Here is a 22,300-nt window from a genome sequence, read left to right as displayed (position 1 = left end):
TTGCTGATGATAATAAAACTATCATAAATACGTTTCAAATGGGTAGTCAATATTAAAGGAAAATACTTATATACAATGTGTATTTTAATCTAAATAGAGCAAATATTACCCTAATCCTCCCATGCATCACAGATTCACACAACTGACTATTGCTATCATTATGGTGAATGTTACTGTGTTCTACTAAAGAATATACCCGCTTCTCGTATCAAATTTTATAGCCATACATTATTTACCAATTTCTTTTTTGTACTGAAAGAATACTGAAGAATAAGCAATCATCTGGTATTTTAATCTAAGTACAGTATATTAGGTTTTGTGATAAACTGCTATTACCATGTCACAATAGGTAGTGTTATTAAATACAAATGACAGTTGCAACCTGTAATATTTTGTCATGATCTTACCATTTTGTTTGTTCTTGCAGACTTCACTGACAACTAAAATGGGCAACATTGCCCAAATACGAGAGCGCTATTATTATATTAGATTGTGATCAAGTGGAATCGAAAACTACAAGCAAATATTACTTGCAAATTTGTTTTGATTGTGACTTTATTATTATTATTATTCCTGAAGAAATTTAAGTCAGGTGATACCCACTGTGATTAATTTTTCTATGAACACTTCTTTTGTTATTCATCTGCTTGTTTTTAAGACAACTTTTATTTAAAACAAAACAGAAGTTGGCAACCTGCAAATAAAAGCCGATTATATGAGAACAAAGGTTTCTGATCAACAATTACTATTCATATCTTCTAATTTTTAACTGTTCAAAAAGGAAATAGGCCAGTTCATATCACAATGAAGCTAGCAATTCAAACTAACACAGCCTTAACTTATAAACTTATTTATTCCGTTTGGCTGGACTGGCTTGATTTTAAATTCTAAATTTTAAATTTTAATTGTGGGTTTTAAATTCTGTAATTTTTATGGGGTGTAAGGTTATTTTAAATTTTTTGGCTAATTTGAATCAGTTTTTTAAGGGTTGTTTTAATTATGGTGTATGTTTCTGTTTGTATTTTATTTGCCTGTTCACCGCCCTGAGTCCTTCGGGAGAAGGGCGGTATACAAATTAAAACATCATCATCATCATCATCATCATCATCATCATCATCATTATTATTATTATTATTATTATTATTATTATTATAATATCTGTCCTTCCATCAACAACTGTTCTCTTTTCCTCAAAACATATTCTATTCTGTTTCCAGTCCTTTAGAATCAGGTGGAGTCAGTACATTTCAGGTCCCTTTTATTAAACAATGGTATTGATGTAGCATCAGCACATCATCCAGCATTCCCCTGAAATTTGTATGATCTCACCCTAACAATGTTCAAGAAGTCTTTAAAAACCTATTTTCTGAAGCCTTGAGTTAGAATGGGTGCCAAGTTCCTATATAATTCTATTTGATTGAGGATCTAGGTTTGTTACATTACTTAGGAAGAGATTGTTATCCCTTCTATTTCTAGATCTCTATAAAAGGCTAGCAGAAACATTGATTTTAGATTTATAAGCTAAGATCTAAGTAAGTCAACAAGAAATCTACCACATATTACTCAAATCAACTTGTATATTAGAATATAATCACATTAATACAACCTTGATCCATATTTAAACTTTATGGAGTCTAAGCTTGATTTAATTTTCATCTAATGAAATTGGTATTTTCATCTTGCAGGGTATTATTTAAATCTTTTAAAACACCATCACTACACATGTAACTGAATATTTTGACATTATTATTTTCCAAATTTCTCTATTTTTTTTAATCCTTATTAGGTGTAATAAAGTATGACAATGGACTCCAAAGAAATTGCTAGTGTGATCTTGTTTCTGCTTCACATTATCTTAAACATTTCAAGGATTCTATATATAGGGGATTTAAGAGAAGAAAATTTCTAAATCTTATGTCATGTTTAATTAAATGACGTTAAAAATCAGAAGCTATCATGATAAAAAGAAATCTGTTAAAAACAAAAAGGAAACATATTCTTTTAGTTGCAATTTAATTTTGCTAATGAAGTTGCTTTCCTACAAAAGACTGTAGTATCACAAAGATTAATCACTATGGATTCCTGTTACCCTAAGGATAAATCAGAGCAAGTACGGCCAAGTTAATCCTGCCAATATCTTCTGAATATTTTAATACCATCACTGGAGCCCAACAGGAGCTTAAGTCACCATTAAGAATAAGGAAGAAAAATGTAATAAATGTGTGTAATAAATAGATGTATTAGTCAAACCCATCCACAACATAATTGATCTTGGGTGATCCAGATACATCAGCATGCAATACAATAATATTAATATTTTAATATTTATATTTTATATATTAATATTTTAATAATATTAATATTTTAAGTGGTTAGTTCAATCTGTCAGCCAGGAAGGAAGGAAGGGATCATTCCTCTGGTCCAGTTGCAAAGCTTTTTGAAACTGCCTTTTAAATAACTTTCCCAAGCTATGTATAACCCTGGTATCAATTTGACGCTAAGATTTTTAAAAGGTGAGCATGCCACAAAGTCATCTGAAGCATAGAAGAGGAAGAACATCAAGGAAGAGATTAAAATGTCACTAAGTTTTTCTGATAAGGTCCTTCTGATAAAATTTTAAATTCAAGCATAATTAGCGTGGGAGTTATAAAACATGTAGGTATTCCTCAACTTACAACCATAATTGAGCCTAAGCAAGGTAGTTAATTGAGTTTTGCTCCATTTTACTTTTTTTTTTTTTTGCCACAGTTGTTCAGCAAATCACTGCAGTTGCTAAGTGACACATGCAGTTATTAAGCAAATATGGTGTCCTCATTGGCTTTCCTTGTTGGAAGCCAGCTGGGAAAATTACCTGACCTGACCCTGGGATAGTGCAACTGTCTTGAATTCATACCAGTTGCTAAGTATTTTGATTTTGTGACCATGGGGATGCAGCAATGGTTGCAAACATGAAAGCCGGACGTGACTTTTTTCAGTGCCATTATAACTTCAGATACTAAAAGAATAGTTGAAATTCAAGGACTACGTATAAATGTTAGATTACATTGACAGGCATAACATATATAGAAATCAGTATGTTTTACAGCTAAAATGATTCAATAAATCAGATTATTTAGGTCCAAGGGACAACCATTTATGTTTGAGCATCCCCATCCAATAATAATAGCTTATTATGATAGAATAATATTTATATTGTTACATATTATAACTTTGCATTTTTTCCTCTCACAAAACTAATGTGTTAACATGCTCTTCATCCTGGATTCAAAGTGAAATTTTCCATATAGCTAACTAATCCAAGAAATTTCCTATGTCTTATTTACATGACCTTTGCTGTACTTTACATAGTGCTTATATTAAATTTCCAAGGACTACTGTGACTGAACTTTAAAATGCAATTATTTGTTTATTCAGCTATATACTTTAATGAAATCCAAGTTCATTGACATGGTTTGAAGGAACAAAGTATTTTCCGTAGAACAGTTTGTGCATATTAATGACAAAATGTAAATTTTCTGTGGATTTACAATATATAACAAAGCATAAATATTCATTTTTTTTTAAAAAAAAAGACAGATTATCAATCATCTTGTATTTGCTTTCCTCTTTTTGTGCACAGCTTTTTACCGCATCTCTTGCCTTGTGGATTTTTCTTAGTGATGCAAGATACAATGAAATCAGTGTTCCTCAGTCAAATTCAATATTCAGAGTATGTTATTTTAAGATTCTTCAGTTCATTTTGAACCGAAGAAACATATGAAGAAAGAACTCCAAAAGAAACTATCCCTTCTTCTTCCTCTGCTGCTTCTACCAGGAATCTGAGTGGCTGGACTGTTGGGCTACTTGGTCACAAACTGGTACTGGTTTGTAATAAGACTAGATCCAACCATCTTTTCGTTAACAAATGTACAAACCTGACATATGTTATTGAGATCTAGCTGAGGAAAATTAGTAATGTGACCTTCTTGGAAATATGTCCATAATGGGCTTCAGGTCCTGCACCAACTTGGATGCCAGGGACAGGGAAGAGGAATCTGTCATGACATCTTAGCAGTACCCAGTTTACTATTCCAGAGTTGGCAAGTATGAGTGCCCATCTGTTCAGCACTATAGAGCAGTGTTGCTGTACTTGATTAACTGTGTTGGGATCTGGATGAAAGTAGTACCCCTGTCGTTGTACTTTTGAATCTTTCCATGATCTTTAATATGATCAACAGTTGCATGTAGTTGTGGAGACTGGGGATTGGAAATATCATTTTAAAATAGTACTGCTTCTTTCCCAGCTGTCAGTTCCAGATAGTGGTGGTTGGGAGGCAAAAATGGCTGCTTCATTATGAATGACATAGTGATCAGTTCTCTCCCCCATTATTTAACATCTACTGTATGTGGTACAGGTTATGTAATAGTTATGCAATAGTTTGGAGTTCAGTACCATTAATATGTAGATGATACCCAACTCAAATCATGATCATGGGCCATATAAGAGATGCTGCTGAAGTCTTGTCCTGATGCCTGTAGGCTATGGAAATTGGATAGAAAAGAATAGGGCCAAACTGAACAGCATTATTATTCATGCATCAGGATCTCTCTATGCCCAATTTTGCTTTGGGGCAAGGTTGCACTATCCTTGAAGCAACAGGTCTGAACTTGAGCATCAGTCTGGATTCTCAAGTCCTGTATAATCAGCAAGTGGGGGCAAAACTAGGGAAGCCTTTGCCCAACTTCAGTGGATACACAAATTGCAGCCTTTCTCGGGATGGAATGATCTAACTACAGCAGCTGAGAGCTTCATCAATATTCAGACAACAAATCTAACTATGATTTTTCAGGAGGGGAGATGGGAGGGTGGTTTATGAACACAAGAAACTGCTGGATGCAAGAATTTATACACTCCTGCTTAAATTGTGTTTTAGTGAATACCTAACTGAATAGAAGAAAAATGCAACCTCCACATGGAACAAAGTTAAACTCAATACTCAACAAGATCTTGTGCTGAGCAGGTTCTTAGACCAGATGACCTCTGGGGATTCTTTCAATTCAATGATTCTACATCATATACTAGGTACTCAGAAAACAAGTCTATACTTAGCCTCATATTATATATACAATATAGTGCCATACTTTAAGTAAAAATTCTGTGTTTTTCCTTTATAATACTTGCTGCTCTAAGTCAGGGGTGAAATGATCCCGGTTCGGACCGGATCGCCTGATCCAGTAGCGATGGTGGCGGCTGGTTCAGAGAAAAGGTAGCAAAAATCCCTGCCCCACCCCACCCATGCCCACCCAATCGCCCAGTCTCCCGCTTGCCACTTCTTTTTGAAAATGCTTTTAAAAGGTAAAAAAAAGGATCTGATGATCACAGCTGAGACATAATCATCAGAGCCTTTTTTTTACTTTTAAAAGCATTTTTTTACAACCTATTCAACTGAATAGGTTGTAAAAAAACACTTTTAAAAGTAAAAAAAAAAAGATCGCGTGCCACAGCTGTTCCCCCCCCCCGCATGCTGTTCTGCTTACCCATGCTTCCTTTTGGCATGCACTGTGTGTGCACCTCACATTTGGTGTGTGGTGTGCACTGCGCATGTGCGTGCAAAGCATGCAAGCGCAGCCAGCAAACCGGTAGTAAACTGGTTCAGATTTCACCACTGCTACAAGTGAATTACCATATTTTTCGGAGTATAAGATGCTCCGGAGTATAAGACACAACTTAGTTTTTGGGGAGGAAAATGAGAAAAAAAAAATCTGCCTCTGCCTACCAGCATCCATCGGTATTCATCTGGCTAGCGTCCTGTCAGCGTGTGAGAGAGTTGAGGGCTGTTTGGAAACTGAAACAGTATTTGCTGTGTGAGCAGCAAAGAAAGAGACAGCAAGGAGCCTGGGCATGACTTAGCTCTGCAGCTCTGAGTCTGTGCTGAGCAATAAACTAGTCTGCTACTCAAAACTGAAACTGAAACTCTTCTCTGCTTGTGTCTTGCTTTATTTACTACCACATTGGAAAACCTGCTTTTGGTATTGTATATTTACTTGATGTGTTATATTATATATAAAGAGAAGTTATGAATCCTGCTGAATCAGTTACTTGTGTGTGCTTTCTGGATGTGACTGTTGCTGCAAACTCAAGTCCTTGCAGCAAATAGCAAACAGCCAGGTCAGCTTCAGCACATTATTGCAGCCTGATTCAGCATGAGCAGCTAATTGGTGGGTAGATCACCTCTCAGAATATCTCTGAACAACAATCAGCTGTTCCAGGCTGCAGACCATTGCCACCTCCGTGCATTCGGTGTATAAGACGCACCAAAATTTCCACCCTCTTTTAGGGGGGAAAAAGTGAGTCTTATACTCTGAAAAATATGGTAATAACATACTACTGCCAAAGTAGAAGACTAAAACACAAACCTTAAGGAACATTTCAGGGTTTTTTAATTCAAAGTTCTTTTTAGTCCAATCAAAATGACTTAAATTAATATACAAGTTTTCAAGAAGTCTAGAATTCTTAATTAGGCAAAATGAATATTACTAAAAAGATATGATTCTGATGCACTCTTGTTTTCCATTATGTTTCCATTATGTTGTGGCTATTACACTCTTACTAAGAGCAGATCACATAACACTCATTAATATTTTTTAAATAAAAAATAGGAATGCAGCAAAGTATCCGACACTAGGCAGTTATTCAGAAGGAAATATTAAGGCAGATATTCAGAAGGAAATATCTTAAGTTATATTATTTTTGTGCATCTCAATCTTTTGCATCTTATTTCCTACAAATATTATTATTCCAAATTTATTATTTAGTGAAAATTTTCCCCCAGAATCCATGTTATATATTATGTGGTATAAGCAACCTTCAGATAAATTTATATGGCAGCATACATGTGCATGCATGTAAATTTTATTTCATCCTTGGAATTTTAACATGAAATTATTAGGGCAGTTCACATAATCAGGATAATTTGGGGGGAGAAATTTAATTAAAACCCCTACATAAATGAATACAAATTTTAGATACATCATTAGATTAATAAAATACATATGTAAACAAAAACAGATTAAACAAAACAAACACACCTCCTATGGAAGCATTTAATCAGGAATCCGGTGTAACAACAAACATATTTTGTTATCCCAAAGTACAGGTAGTTCTTAATTTATAATCCCAGTTAGGATCACAATTTCAATTGTTAAGTGATGTGGTCATTAAGTGAGCAATTTGGACCTGATTTTGAGATTATGAGATTTTTATTGCAGACTCTAACCAAAGCACATAATTGTTACATGAATCGTGTGGTCATCAAACAAACCCCGCTTCCACAATTAAGTGTGCATATTGGAAGACAAATGGAAAGTTCATAACTAATCAATTGACCTTGGACACTAACCATTGTGAATGTGAGCCAGTTGACATGCACCCAAATTATGTTATCACCTGACTATGCAGGTGGTACAATGGTTATTACATCAAGGACATGTCATAAATTACTCTTTTCAGTACTTTTGTAACTTCAAACTATTATTAAATGAATGGTCCTAAGTACCACTCTTGTAAGACATTCCTTTTCAAAGTACTTTCATGATGATGTATTCACAACCCATGTCTTATTGTGGTATAAGGATTAAAATGTTGGACTAGGAGTTGGGAGACTTAGATTCCAGTCTACCCTTAGCCACAGAAGCTCTCTGGTGACTCAGGTACTTCTTTTCAGCCCAAGCTATCTCACAAGCTTGGTTTGTAGGGAAGTAGGAAGAAGCACTATATATTCTGTCTTGAGCTCTGTACAAAAAAGGCAGAATATAAATCAAATAAATAATTGCCCAAGAAATATTGGTAATCTGACTAGAACACCTATATGATGAGCCGTGGTGGCACAGTGCTTTTACTGCAGGCTACTTCTGCTGAATGTTGGCTGTTTGTCTGCAGTTTTGCAGTTCGATTCTCACCGGCTCAAGGCTGACTCAGCCTTCCATCCTTCTGAGGTCGGTAAAATAAGGACCCAGATTGTTGGGGACAATATGCTCTGTAAACTGCTTAAGAGAGGACTGTAAAGCACTGTGAATAGATATATAAGTCTAAATGCTATTGTTATTGCTATATTCATACAATTTGACATTGCAAATACCCCAGTCAAAAGTTAATCAGAAGAATGATTTTAGATAAATTAACTCTTAAAGATTCAGACATTAAATACTGTTTTTATAAATGACATAAGACTAAGATAACACATTAAATACACATTGCAAATATTTAAATATCTGGGTAGTTTCATGCTAAAATATAATTGTGTTACCTCATAATTCATTAAGTACATCATCACTAGCTACATTCAGTTTTACAACCCATGTTACAAACTGTTATACAGTTTATACTTACTGCATATTACAAAGCCATATCATGTCCTAAAAATGAAGAGAGGTGATAATTTTCATATGAAATTTAAAAAGAGTGGACTTATTGGCAGCAATTTAATAACATAATTTGAGATTTATTCCTATTTTGGCAGACTAGTTCCAAGTTCTTAGATTCAATATCACCATAGCAATTTTTCCATATTCTTGACACAATGTTGGAAATCCCCCTCCCCTTTGATCACTTTATAACACTCCTGATAAACCCATGATACCCCCAAGTTTATCTGAGGGCTCCTTTTCTGAGTTGCCAATTCTTTATGGCTGCCAAGATTAAAAATCTGATAATTAGATGAAAGCTGGCAAAGCTACTGGAAGCCAAGTTGGCAAGACAGATAATGCAAATTAGTAACCCATTTGATTTCATTTCTGGAGAAGTCCTATGGGAAAAGCTGACGGCTACAGACAGATGTTTACCCCTGCCTCATTTATAAATTACATGAAGATACAGGCCAGCACGTAAAATGCAATCCAAAGGGCACCTTTCAAACCTTGTTCCTAAGCAGGTAAATAAGAAGCGGCGTTGTGCAATGTGTATTGGCCCACGCTGCACAATTATTGTTTTACTTAAGTAACTTGATAAATGGCTGCCATTCATGTTATATACTGATCATACAGTGATTTTGTTTCAATCTCAAAGTAGTCTTAGGAGAGCATCAAAAGCTCAGGCCATATTGCTTTGATAATCACCACCAGATTAACTGCCAGATAACAAAGGTATTATATTTTGCCAAGAGACCTAGATCAAGGAATTGGCATATTCAGGATAACAATATAGGAAGATTAAAAATAAGAATCAATCAAGCCTTTTAAGAAAAGTCCTAATAGGGGTTTGTTAAATTTTTATTTTAAATTTGCTATGTTAGAATCAGAAGCAAATAAAAATCTGGAGTTCTGTCAGAGTTTGCTTCCATTTAAATGGACATGCCCACTGTCAGCTTTTCCAAGAAAGAGTACCAAAAATTCTGGAGCAAATTTTTACAGGACTCTGACTTTAGGTGCACAAGCTCAGTACACGCATACCTAAAGCTGGATTGCTGAAGAACTCATTCTTGGACAAGCAAACATCAAAGTCAATATATTTCTAAAGGTTTTACTCTAAAAAGGGCAAGGTTTTGTTATTATTTTATAAATATTAAAATATAATTATTAAAACTAAAATTAAAAAATATAATTAGTTTTATTAAAAATAAAAAATATTAAATATTTTTTATATTTATAAAAAATAAATATTAGTAGTATATTTATTTTTGCTGAACTCCGTTTCCATTCAGTTATCATTTTAGGACACCATGGTACCACAGAGTTCAGCCTTAACTCTGGTCTTTCTTTTTCTTACAAAAAGTTGGTTTCCAAAATAAAGAATATTTATCCTTCCCCTAAATATATATTATGACTTAATGAGATGTATGAAGCCAAATCATCCAATGTAATACATACCGGGGAATTAAAAGATCAAGTTTATATCAAACAGAGGCTCAGAATAAATTCAGTCTTCTTCAGAAATTGTTAAAAGGGAGTCAGGAGATTCACACATGATTACAAAGCAATCATATGTCACTATATTTCATATGGAATGAGTAAACTATGAAAAGTATAATGGATTAAAGAAAATGTGTCAGAGCTGTGAAAAGATACATAGGAATCTGTACATAGTATTTTAAAAGGAACTATATTTCATGTTTTACCAACAAACCACATACTGAACTAATTTATTTAAGCAAATTCCATCCATTCTTCATTTGAACTTCTACAAGCTAAGCTAATGGGAAGAAAATAGCACTATTTATGTTTATCTGAGTAATATCTGTAATGGAGGAGAAATTATTCTGGCTTGCAGCATTCCAAATAATAAACTAAAAAATTTAAATTAAGACATTTTTCCTCGTGTATTAATAAACACAATGATAAAGTACAGTTCTGGAATGCATCAATGCATGCAATATACCAATAAATTATAAAATTGGGTGGAGAACAGCATGTACACAAACTTTACATGCAACTATAAGTTCTATAACACTTGAGTGTTAATAAACATTTACTCCAAAACTTATTTTAATTTGGCATGTGCATTGCATTGTACTTAATCATTTATTGAACTATTTGTTTGATCCAAAAAGCAAGTTTGACAGAATCTAGCGCAGGAGTGTCAAACTCAAGGCCTGGGGGCCAGATCCCGCCCATGTGGTGCTTAGATCTAGCCCGTGCGGCCGCTCTGGAAACAGCAAAAGACCGGCCTGATGCCTCTGGCAGCAAAAAATGGAGCTTGGGAGGGCCGCATGAAGCCCTCCCGAGCTCCGTTTTCACTGGCACAAAGTTGCAGGAGGCCATTGCAACCTAAAACGGAGCTTGGGAGCCCGTTTCACTGGCATAGCACTTGGGCCATCACAGGCACACCCAATAGGAGTGACGTCAAGCTGGCCATCCTCACCCTGGCCATGCCCATGCTGCCCACACAAGGTCAAACACAACACTGATGCGGCTCTCAATGAAATCGAGTTTTATACCCCTGATCTAGTGAGAAGACAAAAGAAATGCCTAGTGAGATTATCCAGGGAGTTTGTGAATCTATATGACTTCAAGGAAGTGGATAGTTTTCTGTGTTCTCAGTTCTGACATGTGGGTAGGATCCCTGTTCACTGGGATATTGAAGAGACCTAATGGGGAATTGGGAAGACATAGGCTCAAGTTAAATTCTGACATAGAATGAGATCCCAGAAGACCTGAAAGAGGTGCTGGTCTGCCTACTTCTTGCAAAGCCTGGCCTGCAACCAACAGTTATCAATAACTACCATTCCATCTCCAACCGTCCTTTTTGAAGAAAAGTTGGGGAGAAAATAGTGTGATTGCAATTGGTATAAACAGATTGACCTCTGCCTTCATACCTGGGCATGTGATCAAATCTGCATAGGTCACTCTTATGACAGGTAGAAAGACTTGGATGGAAGAAACAACCATTCCTGTCCTCTTTGATCTCTCAGTGGTTTTTACAACAATTTTCCTCAGCCATCTGCAAACATTGGGAGTCAGGGGCATTGTATTATGATGGCTCCACTATAACCTGAAAAAATTATTATCAGTAAGTAATGGTAGAATGGGAGAAATCAGACTCTAGAATGCTCTGTTTGTTTACAAGTGCATTCCAAGGTACTAGTTGCTGCCCTTAAAGTTGCATATGGCTTGTGGCTCAGGTATTTAAGAGATCAGTTTTCAAAATTGTCTGTCAGGATAGCCATAGAATACCTACTAGGCTTTCTTTCCTTAACTACTGTAAAGAGTAGCAGGCGGCAGCCTGCTAATAATTATTCACAGTTTTCCTTTTAACAGTTTAGCCATTAAGATGTCCTCACAGCATGTAAGCTGGTAAAAACATGGCTTTTCCAGAAGTTCTTGGAGACTAATATGTGTGGGTATGAAGAGGCATGGAGACAATCTTAAAGAAGACAGTCAAATGTCATTAGGTAAATAAACAACAGCTTAGCCTGGAAAATGAGCATGCTGGAAAAAAAGTTAAAATTTTCTTTTCTTGATTCTCTTTGGTATAAGGGAGGAAAGGAGAGACAATCTCTTATCAGGGTTCTAAGATTCTGTTACTATGCTCTACTCCTGTGATGGCAAACCTATGGCACATGTGCCAGAGGTGGCATACAGAGCCCTCTCTATGGGCACGTGTGCTGTCACCAGCTGCTCTTCTCATTTCTGGCATGCATGTGCGCACTGGCCAGCTTCGGCAGTCTTCGTGGGCCCTAGTGTGCTGGAAAACAGCCTGAAAATGGCTTGAAAAAACAGCCAAAAAACTGGCCGTTTTTAGGCCATTTTCCAACCATTTTTAGCTTTTGGGGGCCATTTTTGGCTCAAATATGCCTCCAAAACAGCCCAAAAATGGCCTGAAAATGGCCCAAAAAACAGCTCAAAAACAGGCATCTACACACCGGCTAGCTGGTCTTCAGGTTTCTGGCACTCCAGCATGAGCACATGCATGCACATGCATTCCGGTTTGGGCACTTGGTGCCGAAAAGGTTTGCCATCACTGCTCTAGTCCATAACAATTCCTACTTCTTGCTGTATATGTTTCCTAGCCTGATCTATTCAAAGGGTTGACAGATAATTTTGTTACATTTTGAAATACAATTTTATTTTACTGCTATTTAGTATTTATAAAACCTTACGACTGTGAGAATTAAAGTGGTAATACAGTAAATGGCACAAATAAAGCAAATCTGATGCCCAGAGTCACCTTATAGGGACATGGCTAGCAAAAAAATGTACTTAATTAATCTATAAGCTAAGGCCACTTAGCAATAAAATAAAACAATTAAAAATATTTAAAGATGAAGAATCAAATCTAGGAAACAAATAAACCTGAATGGTTTGATCCAAGATTCTTTTAAGTATATATAGTATTCCAATTGCACCTTTTTCTATACTGGAAGACTGTTCAAGCTACTCATGCCCTGGTCTCCTCATAACTGGATTACTGTAATGTGCTCTACATGGATCTGCCTTTGAAAGCTTATTCAGAACATACAGCTGATTCCAAATGCAGTGATGGGAATGGTACTTTATGCTAATGTGATCCCACTTCTTCATACATTGCACTGGTTGCCACTTGGCTTCCAGGCATAATTCAAGGTACTAGTTGTCACCTTTAAAGACCTTGACAGCATAGTCTAATGGCTATCTGAGGAATCCGTTACCTCCGATTGTTTCTTCCCATTAGGAAAGATTATTCATTCCAGTTCCTGTCCATCAGTATCCTCTTACAGAACCAGGAGGCATGTCTATTCTTTTGCAACATCTGTCACCTGGAATGATATCTCCATAAAGATTTGTTCCCACCATGATGACACTTCAAAAGCTATTTAAAACATGATTTTTCTTCCAAACCTTGAGATAAGGTGATTGTGCAGCTTTTGTTTTAGTTTTAAGACTGGTTGTTTACTCTTCCATTCAACTGGGTCTCTTTTTATAAGTATTGATTAAATAAATTGAATTGAAAAGAGGTACAGAGATTTTAGACAGCAATGCTAACCAAGGAGAGAATGGAAAAACCGCACAGAGCAAATTTCATAACACTGCAAATATCACAGATTACATAACAATCACCCTAGTATGAAATACAAAAAGGAGAATCGGTCTCATGAAATCTGTCCTTCAGAAAAATTACAAAACAAGCATATTTTTGGTAAATTAATATAATGTAGCCAATCAGTTACAGAAAACACTTACTAGTTTTTATTTTATTAAGAAAGCAAATTACAGTAATAAGTCATTTTGCAAGGCTATTTTCCTCTATTACAGCAATAATAAAATAATAACAAGTTTGAAATTTTTCATTCTGCTTTTGAACCAGTTGCCTTGGTTTCATTTGTGACATAGACATAAATACTTCTCATCTCACTATACGCATTCAAAATGAAACAAATGTATTTTAAAGAGAATTTCCATTGTTAAGGGGCTCATCAAGTTAAGCTCAATTATTGGTGACTACTCAGACAAATAATTGTGATGTCTAGTAAACCAAATATAGTAATCTATATTTCTCTATAACACTTAAAGCACTGATAAATAACATCTAGAGGAAATAGAATGTGATGATTGATTCAAATCCATGATTTGTGCAAATTGCAAGTTTACACTGGGTTTTATATTTATGCATATTGTCTATTCCCAAATCTAACAAGCCTGAAAAGGCACAACCATCTAAAGTCATTTTCATAGCCAGCCCTAAAGTTAGGAACTGAAACACTAAAGAACAGTACTGACTACTCTAGTTTACTCAACAGGAAACATGATCAATCTTTTCAAAAACTGTTGTGAGATCTAAGAAGATGAACATAGCTATATTCCTCCCCCTTTTTTTAAAAAAAACCCTGTTCAGTTAATTTCTTAGGGCTGAAACTTGATTACATCGGATCCAAATTATTCATATCATTCACACATAAGGCTATTTGCTCATCCTCCTCTCTCTGCCAGAAATGTTTTCTTGGGGACAATCGATTAATCATTTCTTCTAATGCAGGAAGACATTTGTAATGAGACATTTACAATTCACAATATAATAAAACCACAGGATGGTGTCCTATTACAACTCATGTCAAATAATACTAATGAAAGAAATCAGAAGATAGTATTAATATACACAAATAAGTTCTGCAAATTTCCCAGGGTGGATAAAAAGCAATGATTTTTTTTAAAAAAATAAAAAAAATGGATTTTTAAAAAATTTAAATTGTTTTTTTTATTTAAATCAGATTTTTTTGGATTTTTATCAAATTTTATTTTAATAAAATGCTTTTGGAATAAAAATCCATCTAAAGATAATTTTCTATTTAAGATACATTAATAATTTAGTTTATTCAGCATGAAATGGAGCTTAGGTATGTAGTATGAGGCTGTATATTCTGCAATATTTACATTTATGGTAAACTCATTCAGTGAATCCAAGCTCTGCAAGTTGAGATAACATGCACTGCATTGATTCATTCACACAATTTCAAAGTAACCATGAGATAAATTATAAAACAAAGTTCAGCAATATTCCTTTATCCCATTGTTTTGCAATTTTATGTACACTACAAACTGTATCATTGTTTGAAGAGAAATGCATCTGTACCATCAGGCTCTAAATGTGAGGAAGGGAAAGCAGTAAAAATGAAAGTGAAACCTTCCAGGCAGCTTATAAATATAATATTAAAGAGCACCTGTTATTTCAGATCCACCATGGCAGCACCTGTTAGCGGGCATCCACTCACCTGCCTGCCACGTCCCTCACCTTGTTGTGTCACTGCCTCATCACCAGCCATCCCATTAGAGTGAATGGGACAATCAGTGAGTCAACAGCAGGTCAGATTTATTTAAATTATGATTTAAATCAACTCGATTTTACTAGTGATTTAAATCAATTTAAATCAAATCCACCCTGTTTTATACTAAGCTGATTTATGAAACTATTTTTAAAACTTTGTGTATTCTTGGTGTTATAAAGTGACATATCGCATTTCATGTTTTCCACAACTGTGCCAAAAAAATTCAGCTCATAATGAAGGAAGCTTCTGGGACACAAACAGATTTTTAAGAATGTAAAAATTAATTTCATGACTTTGGGACCATAGTGTACTATGTAACAGGGGTCCCCAATTTCCTGTCTGTGCCTGTTGGGAACCAGGTCACACAAGCGGTGGACAAGCATACAAAGCTTCATTTGTACATGCGTGCGATCTAGGTTGTGTGTGTGAAACCATCCCAAATAATTTGAACCTAAGCTATGCAGAGTTTTAAGAATAATGCCCAACAATTTGAAATGGACTAGTGTCTGGTCTTTTCGTTCTTCTGTTACCATCTTGGCTTGGGAGTTTTGTATTAGTCCAAAGATTTCAGGCTAGAAAGAAAGAAACTTTCCCCATGTATAGTCCACTATATAAATATAATTGAGTCTGGAGGTTATCATATCCATTAATATTTTAAGATTATCTTCAGGAAGTCAGTTGTATATTAACCCAAGAGAGACTTCTGTTTGTTGCCTCATACTGGTAAATCAGAATTTAGTTATGAAGCACCCACAAACAATATACCTGCTCTTTCTTGGACAGTATGATCCAATTCAGAATAGACAGAACTATTACTCTCTGAAATAATAATCCTCCTCACCCTTCACCCCAGGGAGTACTTCTATCTTGTCTGGATTCAGTTCAATTTACTATTCCTCATCTTATCCATTACTGACTATAGACATGTATTCATTCATTTCCTGAAAATGTAATAGGAAAATAATTCTATTTTGGTGTCTTCAGTATACTGATAGCATTCCGGTTACAAATCTCCTGATATCTCTAGCAGTTTCATGTAGATAATAAAAAGGACTGGAAAACAAAATATACAGCATTGAACTGACCTGTTTTAAGGAGTACCTATCTCCAGAGAGGCACCTTATGACAGCAGCCCCCAACCTTTTGGGCACCAAGGTCTGGTTCCATGGAGAAAAGCTTTTTCTGCAGACTAGAAGGGACATGTTTTTGCGTGATGGCTGCATCTTGCAGATGGGCTTCACTTGTTGGCACGGACCGGTTTCTGACATGCCATGGACTGGTGCCAGTCCACAAACTAGGAGACCCCTGCCATATGAAATCTATCTAAGAGTATGGATGCTGTGCCTTGTATTCTCAAATATCTCTACCAATTTAGAACTAAGATTGCCCACTGTTCTGAGAAATCAAGAAGATCCAATAGAATCTCTCCAGGACAGAAGTCCTTCAGCTGATTCAGAGTTGACAAATGAGATGCTCACTTGAAGGCCACACAAGCTGCAGCCTAAGTAGTAGAGGAGTGGGGAACTGATATAAAGTTGCAGATAAATTTCTCTCATCTCCTCCTTGAGCATTTCTTGCTACAGCTCCTTCTTTCTGTGATATCCTTAGACAAATAACTGGAAAATACAATTTTAATTTTCCGCTAACTTCAGCTACCCAAAGTTATAAGAGGAGCAAGCTACAAATATATTTTCTAAATAAATGAATCTTGCTTAGTCTAGCACCAACAGAAATTAAGACTTTCAATACTGGATTTAAACATGCTACCACTACTTTTGCAAGTAGTGATATTAAGTGATATTGCAAGTACTGATATTAACAATGGGAAATTGTAATGAACTGTGTCTGAAAAGATCATGCTAGGGAAGGAAAAAGCATATTCTTAAACAGTTATTCTCATTCAAGACAATTGTTTAAAATACACACCTTGTTTCTGAGAAGCTACAAAATTTTTATCGTTTAGCTAAAAGATTAGCACATAATCTTTGAAAAACATCCTTCTTTAAAGTATATGGCCCTTTTTTTATCTTAACTCCCCTCATCAAACAATACTTTCCTCAAAGAGACAATTTTTTACTACTTCACTACTCCAAAATACATCCCTTCTAATACTTTATTTAAAAAAAAATAAGGGAATTACTTAAAGATACTAATGGGAAGTTTAAATCTGAAAATCAACCCAATTGCTTGCTCATCTGTCACTGTCAATTATCCAGTAATTAGAATATTTTATAATGTTGTTTTATTTACCATTTACATACTGGCTATAAACTTTAAAAGATGCAAAATTCCAATACATCCGGATGCCAAATTAGAGAAAGCTGTCTCAATTGCATTCCTTTACTTTATTCCAACTACATAACCAAAAAAGTGTTTAATTTTTACATATTTATCCATCATTTGTTCAGAAGAAATAATCACCACAAATCATACTGTAGAAAAGTTATATTTATAAGATGAAGCTAAGCACATTTTCAGACAGAATGATGTCATGTATTAAGACTTCCAAGTCCCCTATTAGCTTATATTATCAACAATATTTATACATTTTTTTATAATCATATTCTCTGGCAAAAATCCATATTATAATCTTCTACCAACAGTCAGAGATCATATTCTAGAAAATACTAGTTTAAAGAAATTTCCAAAAGAACTGCAAATATAAACTTGGGTTCAATTTGTTTCAAAGAAGCACATGAAACAAGAATTTAATGTTTCTTATCCCTTGTCTGATAAGCAGCCTTCCAGTCTTGATTTTTTAAGAAAATTTGTCCCTTGTACTAGCTCCAGATTTCTGGGAAAATTTGTGATAATCATCTTTTGGGTGATGAAATTAAGATCAGAAAACCCCATGACTATGTTAGTAAAAACATCGTGTCAGGTGCAAAAGAGCAGGTCCACACATAATTAAGTCCAATTAAATTGATACATTGGTAAACAGCCTGAAGGTCCAATTAAACTGATTTATTGCTAAACAACCTATGCACAGGAATCTTCTCAATTAACAATTAACACCTGCTTAAAGCAAGATAAGGAACCATAAAATTCAAAGGATAAGGGATTCTAGATTGAACTCATTGAACTCTGACCACAGGTTTGCCACTCCTCCTCCTACATCAAGGGTGTCAAACTGGTGGCCCACAGGCCAGATGCATCATGCGCAGGCCATGCCCACCCCAGCTCTGCAAAGGGAAAAAGTCACATGATTGCAACATGATGCCGTGAGTTTGACATCCATGTCCTACATCAATTTACAAATTAACTAGCAATCATATTAATCAAACCCAATCTAACTTGTGATTTAATTTCAGAAAATTGGGTTACTTGAAATATCCACGATTCATTCTACAATGTACTGTATGTCTAACATGTTTATCAAATTAGCAGCTTTCTTCACTTTCTAAATGTTTAGTTATGTATCTGAAATTTAATTCCGGAACTGTACTCCAGACAAAAATTCCTAGCATATCTAATAAGTGACCCCAATATATTTGGCTATTTTAAATTGTAATCCAGTAAACTCTCAAAGATTTACATTTATTACTAGGATCTTGAGTTTCTGAACCAGAAGCACTAGATCTTAAGCCAATTGAATTGATACAACTCTGAATTCTTAAAATTGTTTGTTAAATAATGCAAAAACAATACTCCGAGTCTGTCAGCAAACTCCTAACAGTTAGTGGAATACTAACGATTTGTTGGTTTGAAAAATAATCTCTAGAGTAGACAATGCACATAATACTGCCAGCATGTCTGAGAGGAAACTGTACTATGGATGTGCTTATGGTATACTAGCCAAAAGGGGCCAAAACCCATCAGTCTTTACTGATAGTGTGCTTCATGTGGTATAGGTAAACTAACTACAATAATGTATACTTTTATTCTCACAGCAGTCTAATACTGTGGTGAGATACACACGTTTGTTGAAAGAAGTGGAAATTAGGATGGTCTGGTCAATTTCATTATATGAAAATATGCTAAGTGGTTTGGTCATATAAGGACTGAATTGCAAAATATATGGAAAAAAAGTTTGAATTTAGAGTAAAACTATTTGGAGTACTGTTAGAAAAATCCTGAAATGAGAAATTTAAAGAAAAGGCAAGCTATGAAGCAGTGAATGTGTATCTTAATAACAATGATTTGTAAGGGCAGAAAAGTATAGGAAGGGATACTGAACAGCACTGGTAAAGCAGTTTAAGCTATGTTAATGTTTTTTAATCTATCACACCTTTAATTTTGTTGGTTTATGTTTGGTTATTCATTTTCTGGTTTCTATATACTATTACTTACACTAAAAATAAGGTTAAATACTGGACAAGTATGTACAGGGCATGAATACCTCAATATATCCTTTGATAATATATCTTTGGACTTATCTTATTCTCACCTGAAAAATTAAATATTCCCCTATTGGTCCTTGAACGGTACACTGTACTACAATTAGCTTTGTTTTGTGCTGTTTTCTTCTAAAATTGCCAGGGAGCCATGAGTCAAAACACATTATTCCACAAGTGACTAACACAACCTATTTCCAGCACATGTGCAACTTGCCCACCCTCTATTAAGGAAATATTTATTTAGCTTAACTGCAATAACTTACATATATTATATAGACGGAACAACAACCTGTTATTTTAAGGATTGGTAAAAAGTTATCAATTCTGGTAGCATGCACACAGCTAGGTTGCAAATAACCAATCCCCTAATTTATAAAATAGAGCTAGAATTTACTATGTAACCACAGAGATGTAACAACTAGGTAACTTTCAGAGTATGGTAATCCTACTGTTTGTTATTCTTTTGTCTCTACCAATAGACAGAGAACGGAAAAGTTTCACGATGTGAAAGGGGTGGTGGTGTTAGAAAGGATCGTGGGAATGGAGAGCAGAACTCCAGCAGAACCACCAAGGGACCCAGGTGGTTAAGTTACCTGCGCTGGAAGTCTTGCTCAAAAGGAGTCAAGTAGGGATCTTTCTCCAGCAGTCGCTCCAGTTCAGGCGGAAACGAACTTAGCACAGCCATCTTTGCAACTGTAGTGACACTTGATTAAAAGAGGTCATCTGGAATCGCCCCCCACCCCGCTTCGGACCAAGACTAAGATAGGCTAAACCAAAGAAGTGGGCTGGAAGAGCCTCACTCCTCCTTCTTTTCTAGTGGAGCTAAACAGATGCTCTCCATTCAGTCATTCGCTAAGAAACGGCAGGACAGGGCCGTTCCGGATAATCGCCCGCCCCCTGCGACGTAGCTGGGATGATGCAGCAATTGGCACGTGGAACGTGAAGATCTGCAGCCCGGAAGCCTCGTCCCCACGTATGACTCAAGCTGACTTCTCGCTGCGCCAAGAGCAGGCTCGCTTGAAACTAACGGAGCTCCGCTCTGCAGCCTTTCACTCTTAAAGAGTCAGTAGCCCAGGCGCGTCATCAAAGCAACATTGCATGGGGAGGATCTCTACCAGTCACGTGTTGAGATCCCGGAACGAGGAAGTGCTGCGGGAGGGTTTGAAGAAAGCGTTCTGGGTTACCGGGTCGGGATGTGCGATTTGCTAGGAAGTGCGCAAACGCAGTCGCGGGGGGTTGAAGCTGCTTGCCCATGAAAGGGCAGCGGCGTTCTTAAATGTTTTGAAAATCGTGAGCCGACGTGGCAAACTGCCGAGAATGCAGTTTGGATAATGTGAGAATAGTTAGGGAATGTTGGCGAAGTTAAAAGTCTTTGCTGTGTTAAAGCCTTATAAAGACGGATGAAAAATACTGTTTAGTACACGTAAACGTCATTTATTTCTGTAGGATGTTTTCTGAAAGTATGATTGTGTCTGTATGCAGTAACTTGTATGCAGTACAGTGTAATCAAAACTTTAACCTGGACATAGCTTTATTATTGTTCTAATTATAACCAATGCAACTCATTTGTTTTTCCTACGTTCTATAATGGCAGAGGTCATTCCTAAATCCAGTAAAACAATTGGTTATACTGTTAAAAAATAATGAAAGTTTAAAAAGTTTTAACTATTACTAATTCCTAAAGTGCCTTATGACATCAGATAAACAGGTATCATAAATAAAATCTAATATATTCCCAGGAAAATCAAAAGCTAATTGCAACTAATCATTACTTTATGCAAATTTCACGTACATAAAATAATTAGGATTAAATATAGTAAAAAGCAAGGGGACGTGGTGGCTTAAGGGCTAAGACAGCTGAGCTTGTCGATCTAAAGGTCGGCGGTTCGAATCCCTAGTGCTGCCGTGTAACGGGGTGAGCTCCCATTACTTGTCCCAGCTTCTGCCAACCTAGCAGTTTTGAAAGCACATAAAAATGCAAGTAGAAAAAATAGGGACCACCTTTGGGGGGAAGGTAACAGCGTTCTGTGTGCCTTTGGCGTTGAGTCATGCCGGCCACATGACCACGGAGACATCTTCAGACAGCGCTGGCTCTTCGGCTTTGAAACGGAAATGAGCACCGCCCCCTAGAGTCGGCAACGACTAGCACCTATGTGCGAGGGGAACCTTTACCTTTTACCTATAGTAAAAAACACAAGTCTTTACATTATTTCTATCATCATTCAACTTTCACTTTCAAGGGTGAAATAAAATTATCCAGGAAAGTAAGTTGGGCCAAGGAACTAGAATATTTGTTTTAGCCAGAATTTCATGTGACGAAATTGCAGGGGAGATACAGCCAAGTTCCAAGTGAGAGAGGGTATTTGCTATTGATCAAAGAAACATAATAAATGATGTTCATAAAATTAGTTCCAAAATAAAAATATTTTCTTTATGGTATATATCTCCAGTATAATTTGGGGATGGAGAGGTGATATTAGCAAACCATTTAATTATGCCTTTGTTCTAAAGTCAACCATAACATTATTAATTATATGGATCCTACTATAGGTGTGTGTCAAAAGTATGTGAACTTTTGCTTTCAGTAACACGTGTTCCTGCTCTTGAGCAACAATAACTGCAACTAAAAATTTCTGATAACTGTCCTGCACACTGGCTTGGATGAATTTTAGTCCATTTCTTCTTACAGAAGGAGCTTCAACTTCAACTCAAGGATAATGGTAGGCTTCCTGACATGAAGTGCCTGTGACG

At 35.8% G+C, this 22,300-nt stretch overlaps 1 protein-coding gene across 3 annotated transcripts in view; it reads right to left on the bottom strand.

The window, feature by feature from the left end:
- GBE1 (1,4-alpha-glucan branching enzyme 1) overlaps positions 1-20,685 on the bottom strand; it is a 131,109-nt gene extending 110,424 nt beyond the window's left edge. Inside the window, exon 1 of one of the 3 annotated variants that reach the window (XM_058185134.1) lies at positions 20,143-20,685. In XM_058185134.1, the coding sequence (XP_058041117.1) occupies positions 20,143-20,234 (92 nt within the window). In that variant the 5' untranslated portion in view covers positions 20,235-20,685. The remainder of the gene's footprint in view (positions 1-20,142) is intronic. The other 2 variants (XM_058185135.1, XM_058185136.1) reach the window with 2 other exon arrangements.
- Between the last annotated feature and the right edge of the window lie 1,615 nt (positions 20,686-22,300).

This window comes from Ahaetulla prasina, chromosome 5 (genome assembly GCF_028640845.1).
Source record: "Ahaetulla prasina isolate Xishuangbanna chromosome 5, ASM2864084v1, whole genome shotgun sequence".
In the NCBI taxonomy this organism is placed as follows: domain Eukaryota; kingdom Metazoa; phylum Chordata; class Lepidosauria; order Squamata; family Colubridae; genus Ahaetulla; species Ahaetulla prasina.
This window is presented reverse-complemented; position numbering and strand designations above follow the sequence as displayed.